This window comes from Phacochoerus africanus, chromosome X (assembly GCF_016906955.1).
Source record: "Phacochoerus africanus isolate WHEZ1 chromosome X, ROS_Pafr_v1, whole genome shotgun sequence".
Taxonomy (NCBI): Eukaryota; Metazoa; Chordata; class Mammalia; order Artiodactyla; family Suidae; genus Phacochoerus; species Phacochoerus africanus.
Window position 1 is genome coordinate 39,027,209 of NC_062560.1, and position 17,040 is coordinate 39,044,248.

The following is a 17,040-nucleotide window of genomic DNA, read 5'->3' on the forward strand; positions in this document are numbered from 1 at the left end:
TGACAGCCTGGCACATGATAACTGCTCCATAGGTGTTAACTGTCACTCCTGCCCCATTGCTTCTCTGATTTACTTTTTGGTTCTTTTTCTACTCTTATTCAATACTGTTTTCCTAATTTCTCTCCTCCCTTCCAATCCCTTCATAGGATTGGTTTGAAATAGATTAAATAGGTATGCTCTTTTAGTTTAATTTTTTGTGCACCTAAATTTCTTCTGTTTTATATACACATTAAGCAAGAGAAAAAATAGTGTTACAGTATATTTCAGTGACAAGGTTTTAGTTTAGTTTTATCTTTAAGGAGAATTCGGAATTTTTATTATTTGTAGATGGCAGGATTTTATATAAGGGAAATCAACTGAGGAACTAGTAAATGGTTTGAATATAATTACTGTGGCAAAAAACGTTATTTAATTTCCACATTTTTGTGAATTTCCCAAATTTGCTTTGGCTGAATTCTAATTTTACTCCACTGTGTTTCAGTCCTTTAAGTTTATTGAAACAATTTACAGCCTAATGTGGTCTGTCCTAGAGGATGTTCATGTATACTCAAGAGGCCTGTATATTCTACTGTTGGGTAGAGTGCTCTATAGATATCTGTATGATCTAGTTGGTGTATGGAGTTGTTAAGAAGGTCTTCTCTTGTGGATCTTTTGCTTAGTTTTATCCATTACTGAAAGTGCTGAAGTCTTTATTATTGTTGAATTGTCTGGTTTCCTTTCCTTTTGTCAGACTTGCTTCATATATTTTGAGGCTCTCTTTGGTTGTGTGTGTGTGTGATTAAATTTTCCTGATGATTGGACCCCATTATTGTAGTGTTCCCCTTTAGTAATTTTTTTTTTGTCTCACAGTCTTTTTTTCTCATTGAGTCACTCCAGCTTTCTTATGGTTGCTGTTTTGCATGATGTATATTTTCCCATCCTTTCACATTCCACCAGTTTATGTCCTTCAATCCAAAAATCTATAAGCAATGGGTTTCTGCTGTGTAGCACTGGGAGCCATATCTAGGCACTTGTGATGGAGCATGATAATGTGAGAAAAAGAATGTATATATGTACGTGTGACTGGGTCACCTTGCTGTATAGTAGAAAACTGACAGAACACTGTAAACCAGCTATGATGGAAAAAATAAAAATCATTTAAAAAAAACTTTCTCCTATTGACAACACGTGATTGGATTTTCCTTTTTAAATCCAAGTCTTTGCATTTTGATTGGATTTTATGATCCATTTGCATTTAATGTTGATTAGGCTTTGTTTATGTCTGCTATTTTACTTGTTCTGTCTTTTTTTTTTTTTTTTGTCTTTTTGCTATTTCTTTGGGCCACTCCCGCGGCATATGGAGGTTCCCAGGCTAGGGGTCGAATCAGAGCTGCAGCCCCCGGCCTACGCCAGAGCCACAGCAATGTGCGATCCGAGCCGCCTCTGGCCTCTGCAACCTACACCACAGCTCACGGCAACGCCGGATCATTAACCCACTGAGCAAGGGCAGGGACCGAACCCTCACCCTCATGGTTCCTAGTCGGATTCGTTAACCACTGCCCCACGACGGGAACTCCTGTTGTGTCTTCTTATTCCTTTCTTTACTCATTTCTTTTGCCTTAAGTGAATTTTTTCTAATGTATATAATTCCTTTTAATAATTTTTCTATGTTTTTTTTTTTGTTAATATCCTTTTCTCTTAACAGGTTTATTGATACTCACATATCTTACAATTCATCTTTTTTTTTTTTTTTGCTTTTTAGGGCCACACCTGCAGCATATGAAAGTTCCCAGGCTAAGGGTCAAATCGAAGTTACAGCTGCTGGCCTACACTGCATCTTCGACCTGTGGTGTAGCTTGTGACAACACCAGATTCTTAACCCACTGAGTGAGGCCAGGGTTCAAACCCGAATCCTTGTGGATACTAGTCAGGTTTGTAACCCACTGAGCCACAACAGGAACACCACAATTCATCTGTTTAACTTTAAACAGATGAATTTTAAACAGTGCTATAGTTTTTGTCCTGTCAATTTAAAAAATTGTGTTAAAAATGTCTATCAAAAATTTGGCACTTTATCCATTTCATGTGTACAATTTACTGTCTTTATTTATAATATTCGCAATATCTACTATCTTCACAATATTATACAACCATCACCACTATTTCCAAAACTAGTTCATCACCCCGAACAGAAATTTTGTAACCATTAACCTATAATTCTCCATCTTTCTTTTCCCCTAGCCCCTGGTAACCTCTACTTTCTGTTGATGAATTTATCCTTTTGTATATGGCTTATTTCACTTGGCATGGTGTTTTAAAGACTTACTCATGTTGTAGCAGATATCAGAACTATATTTCTTTTTATGACTGAAAAATATTGTATGGATACACCACATTCTGTTCATTCATTAGTTTATGGACATTTGAGCTGTTTCCATATTTTGACTAGTATGATTAATCCTGCTATAATCATTCATTTACCTGTTTTGGGTATGGACCTGTTCTTTCTCTTGAACATATACCTAGGAGTGGAATGACTGGGTCATTTGATAATTCTGTGTTTTACTGTTTGGGAAATTGCCAAACTATTTCGTAAAGGAGCTGTATATACCATTTTGCATTCTTGCGAGCAGTGTGTGATGGTCCCAATTTCTTAACATCCTTACCAACATTTGTTGTCCATACCCTTCTTTTTGAGTGGTAAAATGTACGTAGTTGTAAAATGTACCATTTTAACTTTTTATGTGTACAGTTTTGTGGCATTAAGTGCAATCATGTTATTGTGCAACCATTACCGCCATATATCTCCAGAACTTTGTCATTTTTCCCCACTGAAACTGTGCCCATTAAGCAGTTACTCCCCCTGCCTCTCTCTCCCCTAGTCCCTGATAATCACCCTCCTACTTATGTCTCCATGAATTTGGCTACTCTGTATATCACATATAAGTGGGATCATGCAGTATTTGCTGTTTAAATGTTGTCATCACATTTCCCTTGACCTCTCTTAAGCACAGTTTCCTTTAGTTTTTTGAACATAACTTCCAATAGTTGTTTGAAGTTGTTTTTATTTTGCCAAGTCTGATATGTAGACCCACTCAAAGTCAGTTTCTTTTGCCTGTTTTTTTCCATAACCCTGTGTATGGGCCACACTTTCCTGTTCCCTTGCATATGTAGTGATTTTATTTGTTGTGTAAACTAGACGTTTCATATAATGTAAGCAGATTTGCATACCGATTCCCCGCTATTCCCCGTTCTCAGGGTCTTGTTGTTTGCTTGCTTACTTGTCTACTGACTGGCTAGACTACTTTGTTTTTTATTTATTTTTGGTCCTGTCCACAGCATGCAAAAATTCCCAGCCCAGGGATCCAACCCATGTCAAAACAGCAGCCCAAGCTGCTTCAGTGACTATGCCGGAAACTTAACTTGCTGTGCCGCAAGGGAACTCCTGGCTAGACTACTTACTTTATTATTATTATTATTATTAATTTTTGCTCTTTTTAGGACCACACTCTCTCGGCATATAGAAGTTTCCAGGCTAGGGGTCGAATCAGAGTGTGCTGCCGGCCAGCACCACAGCCACAGCAACGTGGGATCCGAGCTGTGTCTGTGACCTACACCACAGCTCACAGCAGCGCCAGATTCTTGACCCACTGAGTGAGGCCAGGGATAGAACCCACATCCTTTTGGATCCTATTTGGGTTCGTTAACCACTGAGCCACAAAGGGAACTCTCTGGCTAGACTACTTTAAAGAAGTCTATTTTCCCTGTATTCAGGCTGTGATGTTGCTTTTCAGAAGGCACAGCCTTCTTTAGGCACACAGTTAACCCTGGGATGACAGTGGTTTTAGCAAGGCTTTGTGTATTTCCGTGGTATCTCTGTCATGCTGTCTCCCTCTGTTGGTATCACATGCAAATGTTAGTCTCCCCTAAATGTTGGCTGATTGCTACATTGTTTTAAGTGATGCCCTGGGATTTAATTGCCCCACAATCTTAATCCAACTCAATTTTCCCCACTTTCCAAGGGGTAATCTTTGAGGTCAGTCTTTGAGGTTTGTACTGACCTCGGAGAGGCTCTTCTTAGCTGTCTTTTTCCCTGGTTCTTTCTGGTAAGCTTCTAGCTAACTAAGACACCCAAGCCTCTTTACTACCTCAGTCTCCATTGTTTTCTAGTGTACCCTCAGGCATGAACTTCCCTGTACTCTGTAATGGATTTTTATCAGGGTTGTTTCACTGGGAAGAGTGTTCACAGAGCTTCGGATGCCGTTATTCCACAAGTCATTTTTAATTTAAAATTACTCATTGCCTACAGCCACTTGAAAATTGATATTTGAGAACGCCTTGGAAAGGATTCGGGAATTTATTGAAGCTTTCATGTACGTGTAAAAGCTTCTAGTAACATAATTGTGTGCATGTGACTTGACAGACACTTAGTACTGAGTACTGAGCATTTCTAAACGAATAAATTTTTGTTGCCACAAAGAGTTTAGAATGCCGGACAGTTCCGTTGTGATGACTTCCAGGATGTTATCCATAAGAAGTAGTAGTGAATTTACTAAGTGACTTAGTGAAATTAAGGGGGTGTGTGTGTTTAATAGTGGTGATAGTAGAGCATGAGCATTTAGCTTAAGTAATATATTTAGACCTAACAAAGATTAATGAAACATCTTCATTTGCATTAGCCTGAGTTATTATTGAATTTAAAGCGATCTAGAACTCACATCACACAAGGGGAAGGGGAACTTGTGTTTACTATAGATAGCTGCCCTGACTGGTTTTGTGTAAATTTTTTTTTTCTTCTTTTTCGGCCCCTCCCATGGTATATACAAATTCCCTGGCCAGGGATCCAATCCCAGCCACAACTGAGACCTAAACCAAAACTGTAGCAATTTGGATCCTTAACCCACTGTGCCCAGCTGCCACAGAGACTATGCTAGATTATTAACCCATTGTGCCACAGCAGGAACTCTGATTCTGTGTATAATACTGTGTGGAATTCCATGTATAATAACGACGAGTCCTGTTCTAATGATAATGGCATGGCTGGTGGAGCTAGAAAAAGAAAGGTCTTTACTCTTGAGTGAAAGTTACATTTTAGGAGTTCCTGTCATGGTGCAGCAGAAACAAATCGACTAGGAACCATGAGGTTGCGGGTTTGATCCCTGGCCGGGTTAAGGATCTGGTGTTGCCCTGAGCTGTGGTGTAGGTCACAGACGCGGCTTGGATCCTGCGTTGCTGTGGCTGTGGCGTAGGCTGGTGGCTGTAGGTCAGATTGGACCCCTAGCCTGGGAACCTCCATATGCCTCTAGTGCGGCCCTGAAAAGCAAAAAAAGAAAGTTGTATTTTAACTTGACGTGGTTTTTGACTGTCAGATTTCTTAGGAATATAGATATTGTACTTGAAAAGAAAATTCTGTGATAGGTAGCCATTAACGGTGAATATAAAAGAATACTAAACCTGGAGAAATTATAAATTAAGTGAAAAATCCATTTTTATAAAATGTGCTTTTGCATCACAGACGTTTTGATAGTTTATCTTGGAGGTGTGGATATGATAAGATGAATGGTAGTTTTTTTTCCTTATTTTCAAACATTATTCATGCATGATGTGGTAGTTAAAACTGTAGAACCCTGCAGCTTGTACTCCCTGGGTTAGAATCCTGGCTCTACCACTTTGTCTATTTATTCTGCCCCAGTTTCTAAGGCTTGTCGACCTGGCTGTGAGTGTTGAAATTGGGGAATGAGAAATGGCCTTGGAAAAATAAGTTAGGGCTGATTGTGAATGACCTTGAGCAATAGTACTTATGTAAAACATTGAGGGGAAGCCACTTCAGAGAGGGAAAGTGTTGGGAGATTACTTTAGCAATAACATACTAAACAGGGTGTTCCATCGTGGCTCAGCGGAAATTAATCCCACTAGTATCCATGAGGTTGTGGGTTGGATCCCTGGCCTTGCTCAGTGGGTTGGGGATCTGGCTTGGCTGTGGCTGTGGCACGGGCTGGCAGCTGTAGCTCTGATTTGACCCCTTAGCCTGAGAACATCCATAATGCTGTGGGTGCAGCCCTAAAATAAATAAATAAATAAAAACAAAAAAATAATATGCTAAACAGATTGGTAGTATGGAGACCATCCACGATGCTGTTAAAATTGGGCTCTAGCCCATTGGAGTGGTATGAGTAGGAGGCAGAAAAATAATGTTGGACGCATAAAGAGAAATTGGAGATTGGAAGGGAGAGGGTTTGACTTAGTGATATTTTACTACCTCCCCCTTTTGTTTTTGAATGCTTGCTTATCATGTGCTAATGAAGCCTTAGGATTCAATGATTGGCAAAGCTCAGTTTCTGCCCTTATGGAGCTTTTTCTTTTGGCCACGCCTGCAGTGTGTGGAAGTTCTCTGGCCTGGGATGGAACCCATGCCATAGCAGCGACCCAAGCTGCTGCAGTAACAACAGTTAAGTTTGGATCCTTAACCTGCTGCTTCAGGAGGAAACTCCATGCCCTTATGAAACTTTTATGTTTTGCTAGGGAGAGAGATCAACACAGGTGCTGTGAAGTAAAAGTGCAGCTTCCTCTTGTGGAAAGTAGCATAATGTCTTTTCTATCAAAGGAAATCTTGGTTACTCCCATTTTGCTGCAGTTTCACCTTCCTGCGACCCCCCCCCCCCCACCTTCCCCTCTTCTTCCAGTAACAATTTGTTTCAAAATAGCCAACCGGGAAGAATGTGCCCCCTGACCTGACTATGGGAAGGAGGACAGGTCCATCACCTGCGTTAGGGAGAAATAGGGGAGGGTCCTTTGTTCAGTGCCGGTGCCGGCACTTTTTGGAGTACCTGTGCCCTTCTGCAAAGAGCAGAGCCTTGTTGAGATCTCCCCATGTGCATGTGTCTCATTTTTCGACACTGATGATCCAAGCCATGTCTCCAACCCTCTTGAGAACCTCAGATAGGTTTTTTCTTTTCTTTCTTTCTTTTTCTTTTCTTCTTCTTCCTTTTTTTTTTTTTGTCTTTTTGCCTTTTCTAGGGCCTCTCCCATGGCATATGGAGGTTCCCAGGCTAGGGGTCGAATCAGAGCTATAGCCGCCAGCCTACACCACAGCTCACGGCAACACCGGATCCTTAACCCACTGAGCAAGGCCAGGGACTGAACCCACAACCTCATGGTTCCAAGTCGGATTGGTTAACCACGACGGGAACTCCATCAGATAGGATTTTTTGATGAATTCTGAGTAAGGAGAATTGAGGGCTAGTGGGTGAATCAGTGTGGGCAAAGCTAAGACTGCTTTTGCAAAGGCTCCATTATCAGCATGAGGAAGTACATTTTGAAGGAACAAGAAGTCAAAGTGAACTGGAGTTTGAACCAGCTTTAGGTGGGGTATTTGCAAGATGAGACTGACTTTGGGTTTTCTGGGACCTTGTGGACCATTAAAGAAGTATTTTGGTCTAAAAAGACCAAAAAAAAAAAAAAAGAGAGAGAGAGCAATCTCTTTTCCTTGTCCCCTCCTTTTTTCCTCTTAAAATCTTCCTCTTCAAATTTGGAGAGAACAGCAATGTCTTGGGAGCTTTATGGTGTAAATGGAAGAGCCAATGGCTTTGAAAATCTTAACAGATGTTACTGTCGCCTTGCATAAGCTCAGGTTATTTACTATCTTAGCTTCTGTTAAATTGGACTGATAATCATATAGAATAGGTGTCCTTACGATTAAATGAAGTTATGCAAGTAAAGCACCTAGTATTTTGCCTGATACATAAGTGCTCATAACTTTTCTAGAGTAATGTGCTAATGAAGATAGAACTGGAAAAGAGTCTGTGATACTATGATTAATAATAAATACATATTTGGTCTTCATCCATGATGAGAATCGCAAAAGTGTCATCTTAAGATGACTTTGAAAAGCCCCTAGGTATAGGGGGCTGGTTGCCAGGGGAGCCAACCTCGTGAATACTTTTCCCCCTCTCTTTGTGAAGGAAGGGCAGAGGGGCTAGAGTCCTTGATGGCCACTGATTTAATCAGTTGTGCCTATGTAATGAAACCTTTGTAAAAACCCGAGAAGATGGGATCCAGAGAGCTTCCAGGTTGATGAGCACATGGAGATGCGGGGAGAGTGGTGAGGCCAGGAAGGGCATGGAACTTTAGCTCCCTTTCCCTACACCTTGCCCTACACATCTCTGCCATCTGGCTGTACCTGAGTTACATCCTTTTATAATAAGTCAGTGATCTAGTAAGTAAAATGTTTCTCTGAGTTTTGTGAGCTGCTCAAGCAAATTAATCAAATCCAAGGAGGAAGTCCTTGGACCCTCCATGGTGACAGCCTGGACTTGTGACTGGCATCTGAAGTCGGGAGAGGGGCAGTCTTGTAAGACTGAGCCTTTAGCCTGTGGGATCTGAAGCTATCTCCAGGTAAATAGTGTCAGAATTAAGTTGTCTTGTAGGACACCTAGTTGAGAATGCTTGGTTTGGGTGCACAACCACACGATTGTAAATAATCGGGTACAGAATTCCAGAGCCACGTAGCAACCTCAAATGGAATGGAACCAAAGGTCCACAAAAGAAAAAGTTTGGATTGTATAAATACTAAAGTCTTCTGTCTTACCCACTAGGGTAGTTATGGATCATAGTGTCTGAATATAATTATGTATAAGCTTTGTCACAAGTAATAATAATTAGTAGTTAAATAATTAGTTAACTTCATTTGCAAACAGCTTTACTGTATCTATATATTAGAGTCAGGATTATCCCCCAATCATTTTTACTCGTATCAATATGTTTTCCTAGAAAGGATAAAAAAAAAAAAACCTTGGAAGTCCAGCTATTGCACAGATCATTAAATGCTCATAACTGTTAGTTGCTATTTTTGTGTCGTTTCATACAGTTTGGGAATTTTGGTAATTTCTCTGTGCGTCCTTGGAAGTGTGTCAAACCTGTACTATCCTGTGTGTCATTTCTGCTATGTAGGATAGTATACTTTGTTCCAGACAACAATGCACAAAAAGTTTACTTTTTGGAGTTCCCGTCGTGGCGCAGTGGTTAACGAATCCGACTAGGAACCATGAGGGTGCGGGTTCGGTCCCTGCCCTTGCTCAGTGGGTTAAGGATCTGGCGTTGCCGTGAGCTGTGGTGTAGGTTGCAGATGCGGCTCGGATCCCGAGTTGCTGTGGCTCTGGCGTAGGCCGGTGGCTACAGCTCCGATTGGACCCCTAGCCTGGGAACCTCCATATGCCGAGGGAGCGGCCCAAGAAATAGCAACAACAACAAAGACAAAAGACAAAAAGAAAAACCAAAAAAAAAAAAAGTTTACTTTTAAGCATATTGAACCTGTCATAGCAATAGAAATTTCAGTTTAAAATTTAAAAAGTTCTGAGTACTATTGGCTTAAAAATAAGTATTTTCAAGCTCTAAAATAGTTATTTTGAGATAAAGCTCAATACTTAAAAGATGCTTCATATTGGGTTATAATAAAGATGAAATATTTATACATTTTACATTAAAATTTTAAATCAGGATAATTTTTAAAAATTATTATTACTATTATTATTCTTACTTTGCTTTTTAGGGCCACACCTATGGCATATGGAAGTTTCCAGGCTAGGAATCAGAGCTGCAGCTACCAGGCTATGCCACAGTCACAACAATGCCAGATCCTTAACCCACTGAGTGAGGCCAGGGGTCAAACCCATGTCCTCATGGGTACTAGTTGGGTTCCTTGCCACTGAGCCACGAAAGGAACGCAAATCAGCGTAGTAAGTTATGCTTTCTTTCTGTTATGTGCTAGAGTATTAATTGCAAGATAACACTTTGTCTGAGACAGTTGTAATTAAGGTTTTCATTTTGTAGTGTTTGGCCAAAGTAGTAAAGTCTAGTGCCTGATGGAAGGTTAAATAGGTACAACTTGTGTTTCACCATTGTGTCTCTCACCTCTGGTTAAGTATTTAAGAAGAGAAAAACAGGGTAATAGATGTCAGTTAAACAGAGAAAAGCATTAGAAATGAAGAAAGCTAATTGAATAATTTTCCCCTTTGATTTGGTACCAAAAAACCGGAATAGGTAAAATTCACAAGATAGTTGCAATGGATATATTTAAGGATGATACATTGAGTTATTTTCTTAAGAAGCTCATTTCGATGACCAGTAGAGGAAATAATTTGTTGGCATATTAGACTTAGCATTGTTGCTTGTCTCTCTCCTCAGTCTGCAATGTTCATTCCACAAGAGCAGAGCGATTTGCCTGCCTGCTGTGTACTGCCATATAGTCCCTTATGCTTACAACAATATGTGGCCCATTATAGACACTCGGCATTTATCTCTTCAGTGACCAATACGCTTTGAGTTTTTATTTAAACATCTTTAATTTTTTGGATGAAAAGAAAGAAAAGGAACTCTTAAAGTATACTAGAATTATCTATATGCAATTGTGGAGAGTTTATGTGTGCTGTATAAAAGAAGAGCTTTTAGGAGTTCCCCGTCGTGGCTCAGCGGTTAACAAATCTGACTGGGATCCGGCATTGCTGTGAGCTGTGGTGTAGGTCACAGACATGGCCCGGATCCTGTGTTGCTGTGGCTGTGATGTAGGCCAACAGCTACAGCTCCAATTAGACCCCTAGCCTGGGACCCTCCATATGCCATGGGCGTGGCCCTAAAAAGCAAAAATAAATAAATGAAAATAAAAGGAGAGCTTCTAGAATATAGGGAAAGTTTGAGCAGAGATGGAATAACGACCCTGTAGAGAAGGACCCTTCTTTGTCCTGAAGGTTTCTCCTGTTATTAAGGCCCTCCTGCTTGAAAGCTGCGGTAGAAATTCAGTTCTGTAAAGTTTAAAATAAATAAAAATGGTTGCTGTTTATGTAATACAAGGTTACTTAGTATTCTAGGTTGCCAACCTTTTTCCAGGTAAAGGCGATGCTCTTACCATCTCGGAAGATGTTGGTATGCTAAGTTTGAATGTGGAAAAAATGCTTTGTATTCTAAAGGCAATCTAATATTGCCATTTCGGTTATATTTAGTGTTGGAGAAAATCCAAGATGCATTGTGGTAAAATCTGAATGAAGGGAGGGAGAACAGTGACCCTTACAGTACTTTTGTTTTTCTAAAATAAAACATTAAACTTAAAACTCTACTTTATACATACAGTAAATTTTCTCAATTGTGATTTGTTGAATTTCAGTGTTTCTTTAGGAAGTGTAGTGGTCTTGTGTCATTTTAAATGAATAGAATTATTGAGTTGCTCAATTCTGTGTAGGATACTGCTGCTTTGACTTGGTGGAAAGTTTGTTCTAACCCTGCTATGAATGCCTAAATATCAGTGACTTGGAAAATAACCTCCTTGAGAACATCAAGACTACTTGAAATCAAGTAAAGCAGGGTGATATTCCCGTCTACTTCCTCCACTGGAGGAATTGAATGGAATTTTTTAAGAAAGGTGGCCATGCTATTCTTGAGTAACTTAGTTGTAGTGTTTATCTTTGATTTTTTTTTTCTATTCAGTCTTTTCCAAGTTATATATGAACACATTATTTTCAAATTCTTAGCTCAAATATTCAATAACCCTGCATAGTACATTATAGAAAAGGAAAAGAAAATTAAGTGTTTTTTGAGAATTGCTGTGTGGTATTTATGAAACACTTTTATTAAAATCATTCTCGGAGTTCCCTTGTGGCTTAGCTGGTTAAGGATATCTGGTATTACTGCTGTGGCCCTGGTTACAGCTATGGTGTGAGTTCCATATATGCTGCAGGTACAGCAAAAAAAATTGGACTATATTACTTGGTTAATGTCTTGAATTTTTACAATGTATTTAAGGCATTAGCAAATTGAAGACAGTTTGTGCCACTGCATGTAGCTAAGTAAATACCTTGATAATGCCTTTGGAGGCCCAGGAGGAAATTGAAATATTATGTCATAGGGCTATACTTGCATGTTTTCTTGACATAACATCTAATGTACCATTACTGGTTTAAGTTAAATATCATATTAGTAAAACTTCAGCTTTTCACATTGTCCTCTTATTTGTATAGCCTGACTAGATTCACTGGTAATACTAAATTTGACCAGTTCTTTAATTCATGTTTTTTATGTCTAAAACAAATGTGCTTTTTTCCTGCTTGTAGGTTATGCAATGGTCTCTGCAAGATGGTTTATTCTTGAATTGGAGCTTTTTAAGACTGACAAATGCTGGTACTTCATCTTCTATAAGTGGACTATAATTTCTTTTTTCAAGACAACTACATAAGCAGACAAAATTGCAAAGATTTGCCCTGTGTCGAGTATGACAGCCACGACTCGTGGCTCTCCAGTAGGAGGGAATGACAGCCAGGGCCAGGCTCCTGATGGACAGTCTCAGCCCCCCCTCCAACAGAATCAGGTAGGACATTTAAGATTCTACTTAAAGCTACGTTGGTATATCTATTATGAGATACTAAATAATGGAGCATGTTCTGAATAATTTGTGAAGTAACCATAAGCCTTATTTTAAGCAAAGTAAACAGGTCTTTGCTTTGACAAGAAACTCAAGTGCTGTAAATGGTGATGCTTGAGTGAGTATGTAGTTCTTTTTTTTTTTTCTTGTAATCTTTAAAATTAAATTTTTAAGCCTTGTGTCGGTTCTGGAGCAAAGCATTAAATCATTTGATGTAGCCTATTGTTAGAGCATTGACTCAAGCCATACTACTTGTGTTCAAATTTTAGCTTTGCACCATACTAGCTTTATGACTGGGTAAATTATGTGACCTTTTAGCCTTAGTTTTTCAGCTGTAAGATAAGGATAACAATAGTGTTGTTACTACTTCATAGGAGCCTTAAGAGGATCAAATAAAATAATGTTTGCAAAGAGTTTAAAATAGGTTCTGTTATCAAGATTTTATGATGGCCTCAGAACTCAAGCTCTTTATTTTTTTGTACTCTGGATGAATTTGTGTAAGATTTCAGTTATTTCTTCATTAATTCTTTGGATTTTACTGCTGAAACCATCTGGCCTGGGGCTTTATTTGTGAAAAGGTTATAATTGCAGATCCAATTGTTTTTTAAGTAGGGGAATTTTCTGATTTTCTCCCCCCCCCCCCCCCCCCCCCCCCCCGTGTCTCTTGGTAATGTGTTTTTCGAGGCATTTATTTGTCCACTTCACCTAGATTATCAAATTTATTGGAGTAAAGTTGTTTATAATATTGGTTTGTTTTTTTTTTTTGTCTTTTGTCGTTTTTGTTGTTGTTGTTGCTATTTCTTGGGCCGCTCCCTCGGCATATGGAGGTTCCCAGGCTAGGGGTCCAATCGGAGCTGTAGCCACCGGCCTACGCCAGAGCCACAGCAACGCGGGATCCGAGCCGCATCTGCAACCTACACCACAGCTCACGGCAACGCCAGATCCTTAACCCACTGAGCAAGGGCAGGGACCGAACCCGCAACCTCATGGTTCCTAGTCGGATTCGTTAACCACTGCGCCATGACGGGAACTCCTGTTTTTTTTCTTTTTATTGTCCTAGGGGCTGTGATAACAGCTCCTTTTTCATTTCTGATAGTGCTCATTTGTGTTCTTTGTCCCGATTACTCTTTCCTAAAGGATTATTAATCCATTTCATTAAACATTCCTGGAAACCAACTTTTGGCTTTAACTCTTTCCCTCCTTCCCACTTGAATGCTTTTACTCTTCCTTTTACTTCTTCTGGATTTAGATGGCTATTCTTTTTCTCATTTCTTGAAGTGGAAGTTTAGGTGATTGATATTAAGCCTTCTATTGTATGCACTTTTATATTGGGGAATATTAAACTTAATAAGACAGACATTAAAACTTAGGATATGCAGCTCAACTAGCGCTTAGAGGCGAATTTGTAGCTGAGGTGCATGCACGTGAATCACAAACTTGCTGCTTACACTTGGTACCTGTTTATGTAGAATTCTGTGGGAATTGTTATTGTAGAGTGCTTACATCTCTCATTTGGAGAGAAGTTCTTAGTGTCCAGCTATTATAGATTAGATAGTCTCTATTGCAGGTATGATAGGAACTGGCTATGTTTGTGTGCACGCGTTCTCCCTCCCTCCTCACTCCTCCTTTTCATCCTCTACCTCTGCCGTTTTAGAGAAGTGAGCAAGTCTGGTTTTAATTTTTTTCCAAATAAATGTGTCAACTTTATTCCTTTTCCTCTCCAGCTCCCACTTTTAGGACATGGAATACTTTAAGTATATGGTCACAAGTCTTGGACAGAGTTGTTAAGTCTTTCTTGTGTCATAAATTTGTTAGCCAGTATTCATGTTTCTTTAAACATAGTCAAAAGTTTGTGTTGGATGCCAGAGATTTCTATTTTTAAACCAGAAGCTTGTATTTAGAGTTCCAGTATCTTTTGCTCTCTCTTTTCCATTTTAAACCCACATTGTGCATGAACTCCTAACTTTGCAATGTTTGTGGCTTGCATGGCTTTCAACAAAAATTAAATCTCTAACCTTACTTTTATTTAAGGTGTTCTTGATAATGGTTAGAGCTGTTAAGTGTGTGATATTCAACTTAATATTATGCATTTGCATGCATTATGTCCTCTAACTTCAAATAGCTCCACATTTTTTAGGATGAATGATATTTATAGAATCCCTCTTTGACTGTTTTGTGTTTTTTCTGTTTTTTGTGTTTTTTTTTTTTTGGTCGTTTTAGGGCCACATCTGGGGCATATGAAGGTTCCCAGGCTAGGGGTTAAATCAGAGCTGTAGCCGCTGGCCTATGCCACAGGAACACCAGATCTGAGCCGTGTCTGCGACCACACCACAACTCATGGCAACGCCAGAGTGAGGCCAGGGATCAAACTTGTGTCCTCATGGATCCTAGTCAGATTCATTTCTGCTGAGCCATGACGGGAACTCCTGCTCTTTACTTTTTAGTGTTAGGATTTTAGTTATTTCTGAAGATTTGATGCTTACTGGACCACAAGGAAGCAACCATAGCATTAATCTCTACCCAACTTCATGCTTGCTTTTGGGATGTACTTTTTTCATATTGGCGTAAGTGGAATTTCTAAAATCAAATTTTTTACTTAATATATAATATTTTAAAAAAAGTTTTCCCACAGGAGAGAATTTTAGGCTCTAGTGTATAGTAACACTCAATGATAAATGAAACAGCCTTGGCAAAGGCACTATGGGATGAACACTCTTGGGAGCAGGTAATGGGAGGGTTCAAATTTTCTGGAATGGAATTTGGCGATGTATATGTCAGTAGCCCTGAAGGGAATAGTTTATGTTGTTGTTGTAATTATATTTCCAGGGTCCTGTCCTAAGGAAAAATTCAAGTCCAGCACAAAGATTTATATATGAAAGATTCAGATAGTTTTGCGTATGTTAGCAATAAAAATTGCAGAATACTAAATGTCTTAATTTTGTTTAATTCATTTAAAACCATATGGGCATTAATCAACTCTTTAAAAAAGATTGTTAATGATGTGAGAAAATACTGAAATGTTGAAGGGAAAAGGACACGGGCTTAAGCAGGTATAATCCCAATTTTATTGAAAATTTATTCGTGTATATAGTCAGGGTTTTTTGTTGGGAGGGTGTCACATAGAATAAAAATTGCAAAGAAATAATTGAAAATGCCGTTGGTGCTCACCTGTTGGTGTAGTGTTAGGGGTATCTTAATTGTTATTTTTGTCTTTATGATTTTTGAGAGCATGTGTATAATAACATATGTACCAGAGGAAATGAGGCTTTAAAAAAAATAATACAGCAGACTTCCCAAGTCACATACTTGAAATGCAAATATTTCCGTTGGGCTTCTAAAACTTGAATTCTGTGCTATTGATTCTTTTGCCTTGGGACTAGCCCTATAGCATGTGCATAGTTTTCATCACATACTTGAAAATTGGCTCTATGAGTCCATCTGTAGACTTTGTAAGTAGAACATATTAACGGTGGTATACCTCCCTGTCTTTGATACAAGCATTTATGCATCTGTTCAGTAAGTGCTAACATGATAGGGAAAAGGGCCCTTCCTCTCTAAAAGGGCCATCACCTACCTTCAAGAACAGATAAGTAAAATAAGCCTAACATTTAAGTTGGCTTCAATTTGAAAGAGAAAAATACCATCTGCTTTCAAAATTAATAAGGATCATAAAAGCTCGTTCACTTAGTTGTGAAGATATAACTAAAGTGCAGGGGGAGTGAAAGATGCACTGAAAATGAAGAATGAAAGAATAAAATTAGCCATATTAGTCGAAAATGATGTGACTTATTAGGAAACCACAGGCATGACGTTTTAGTAGTTGTTTGGATGGTAGTTTGAGACCAGGGAAATTATGGAGTAAAATTTATCTTTGCCCTTTAAATTGAAAAATAAAAGTTATAAATCAAACTTTTAAATCTGTGAAATGTGTTCAATAATTTCTATCATGAAGAGCTCATATAATGGGAAATGTGAAGCAGAGAAGGTATGCTAACTTTAAAATTAGACCCGGATTCACTTTCTGACTACAGAATCGGGGCTTTGTGACTTGGGGCTAATTACTTATTGTAAGAGTTTGCTTTTTTCATCTATTAAGTGGCAGAAGAAAACTTCCTTAGGCTGTTAAGGAGTAAATGAAATTGTTTTAAAGCATAGTAGCACAGAAACTTCCCTGAAACATCATAAGCTTATAGTGATTATATTTTCTTGAAAAATTTACATTATTTCAGCCTAATCTCTGTGGTTCTTTGAATTATTAGATATTGTACCTTTGTTATAGAAACCTAATCTGGAATATCTAAATTTTTAATTAAGACCTCATCACCTGATTCCTCCAATGAAAATTCCCCGGCAACTCCCCCAGATGAACAAGGTCAAGGTGATGCCCCACCACAGCTTGAAGATGAGGAACCTGCATTTCCACATACTGACCTGGCAAAGTTGGATGACATGATCAACAGGTGAGTTGATTTTGTTTTTTAATGTGTGTCATACACAGGAAAACCAACAGTTTTTCAGTATGGTGATTAGTACTAAGAGAAAAGAGAGTGGGTAGGAATATTATAGTAACCATAATGCCTCCTTAAATGGCCTTAACATCTTAGTCACTGCCATGTACTTTGCAACCATGGTTCTTAATGGATTTAAAAAAGGAA

At 38.8% G+C, this 17,040-nt stretch overlaps 1 protein-coding gene across 4 annotated transcripts in view; it reads left to right on the forward strand.

Annotated features, from left to right (window-relative positions):
- Nucleotides 1-17,040, forward strand: part of USP9X (ubiquitin specific peptidase 9 X-linked) — a 131,407-nt gene that overhangs the window by 19,605 nt on the left and 94,762 nt on the right. For all 4 annotated transcript variants that reach the window (XM_047765208.1, XM_047765209.1, XM_047765211.1 and 1 more), the window contains exons 2-3: nucleotides 12,078-12,331; nucleotides 16,700-16,845. In XM_047765208.1, coding sequence (XP_047621164.1) covers nucleotides 12,236-12,331; nucleotides 16,700-16,845 — 242 coding nt within the window. In that variant the 5' untranslated portion in view covers nucleotides 12,078-12,235. The remainder of the gene's footprint in view (nucleotides 1-12,077; nucleotides 12,332-16,699; nucleotides 16,846-17,040) is intronic.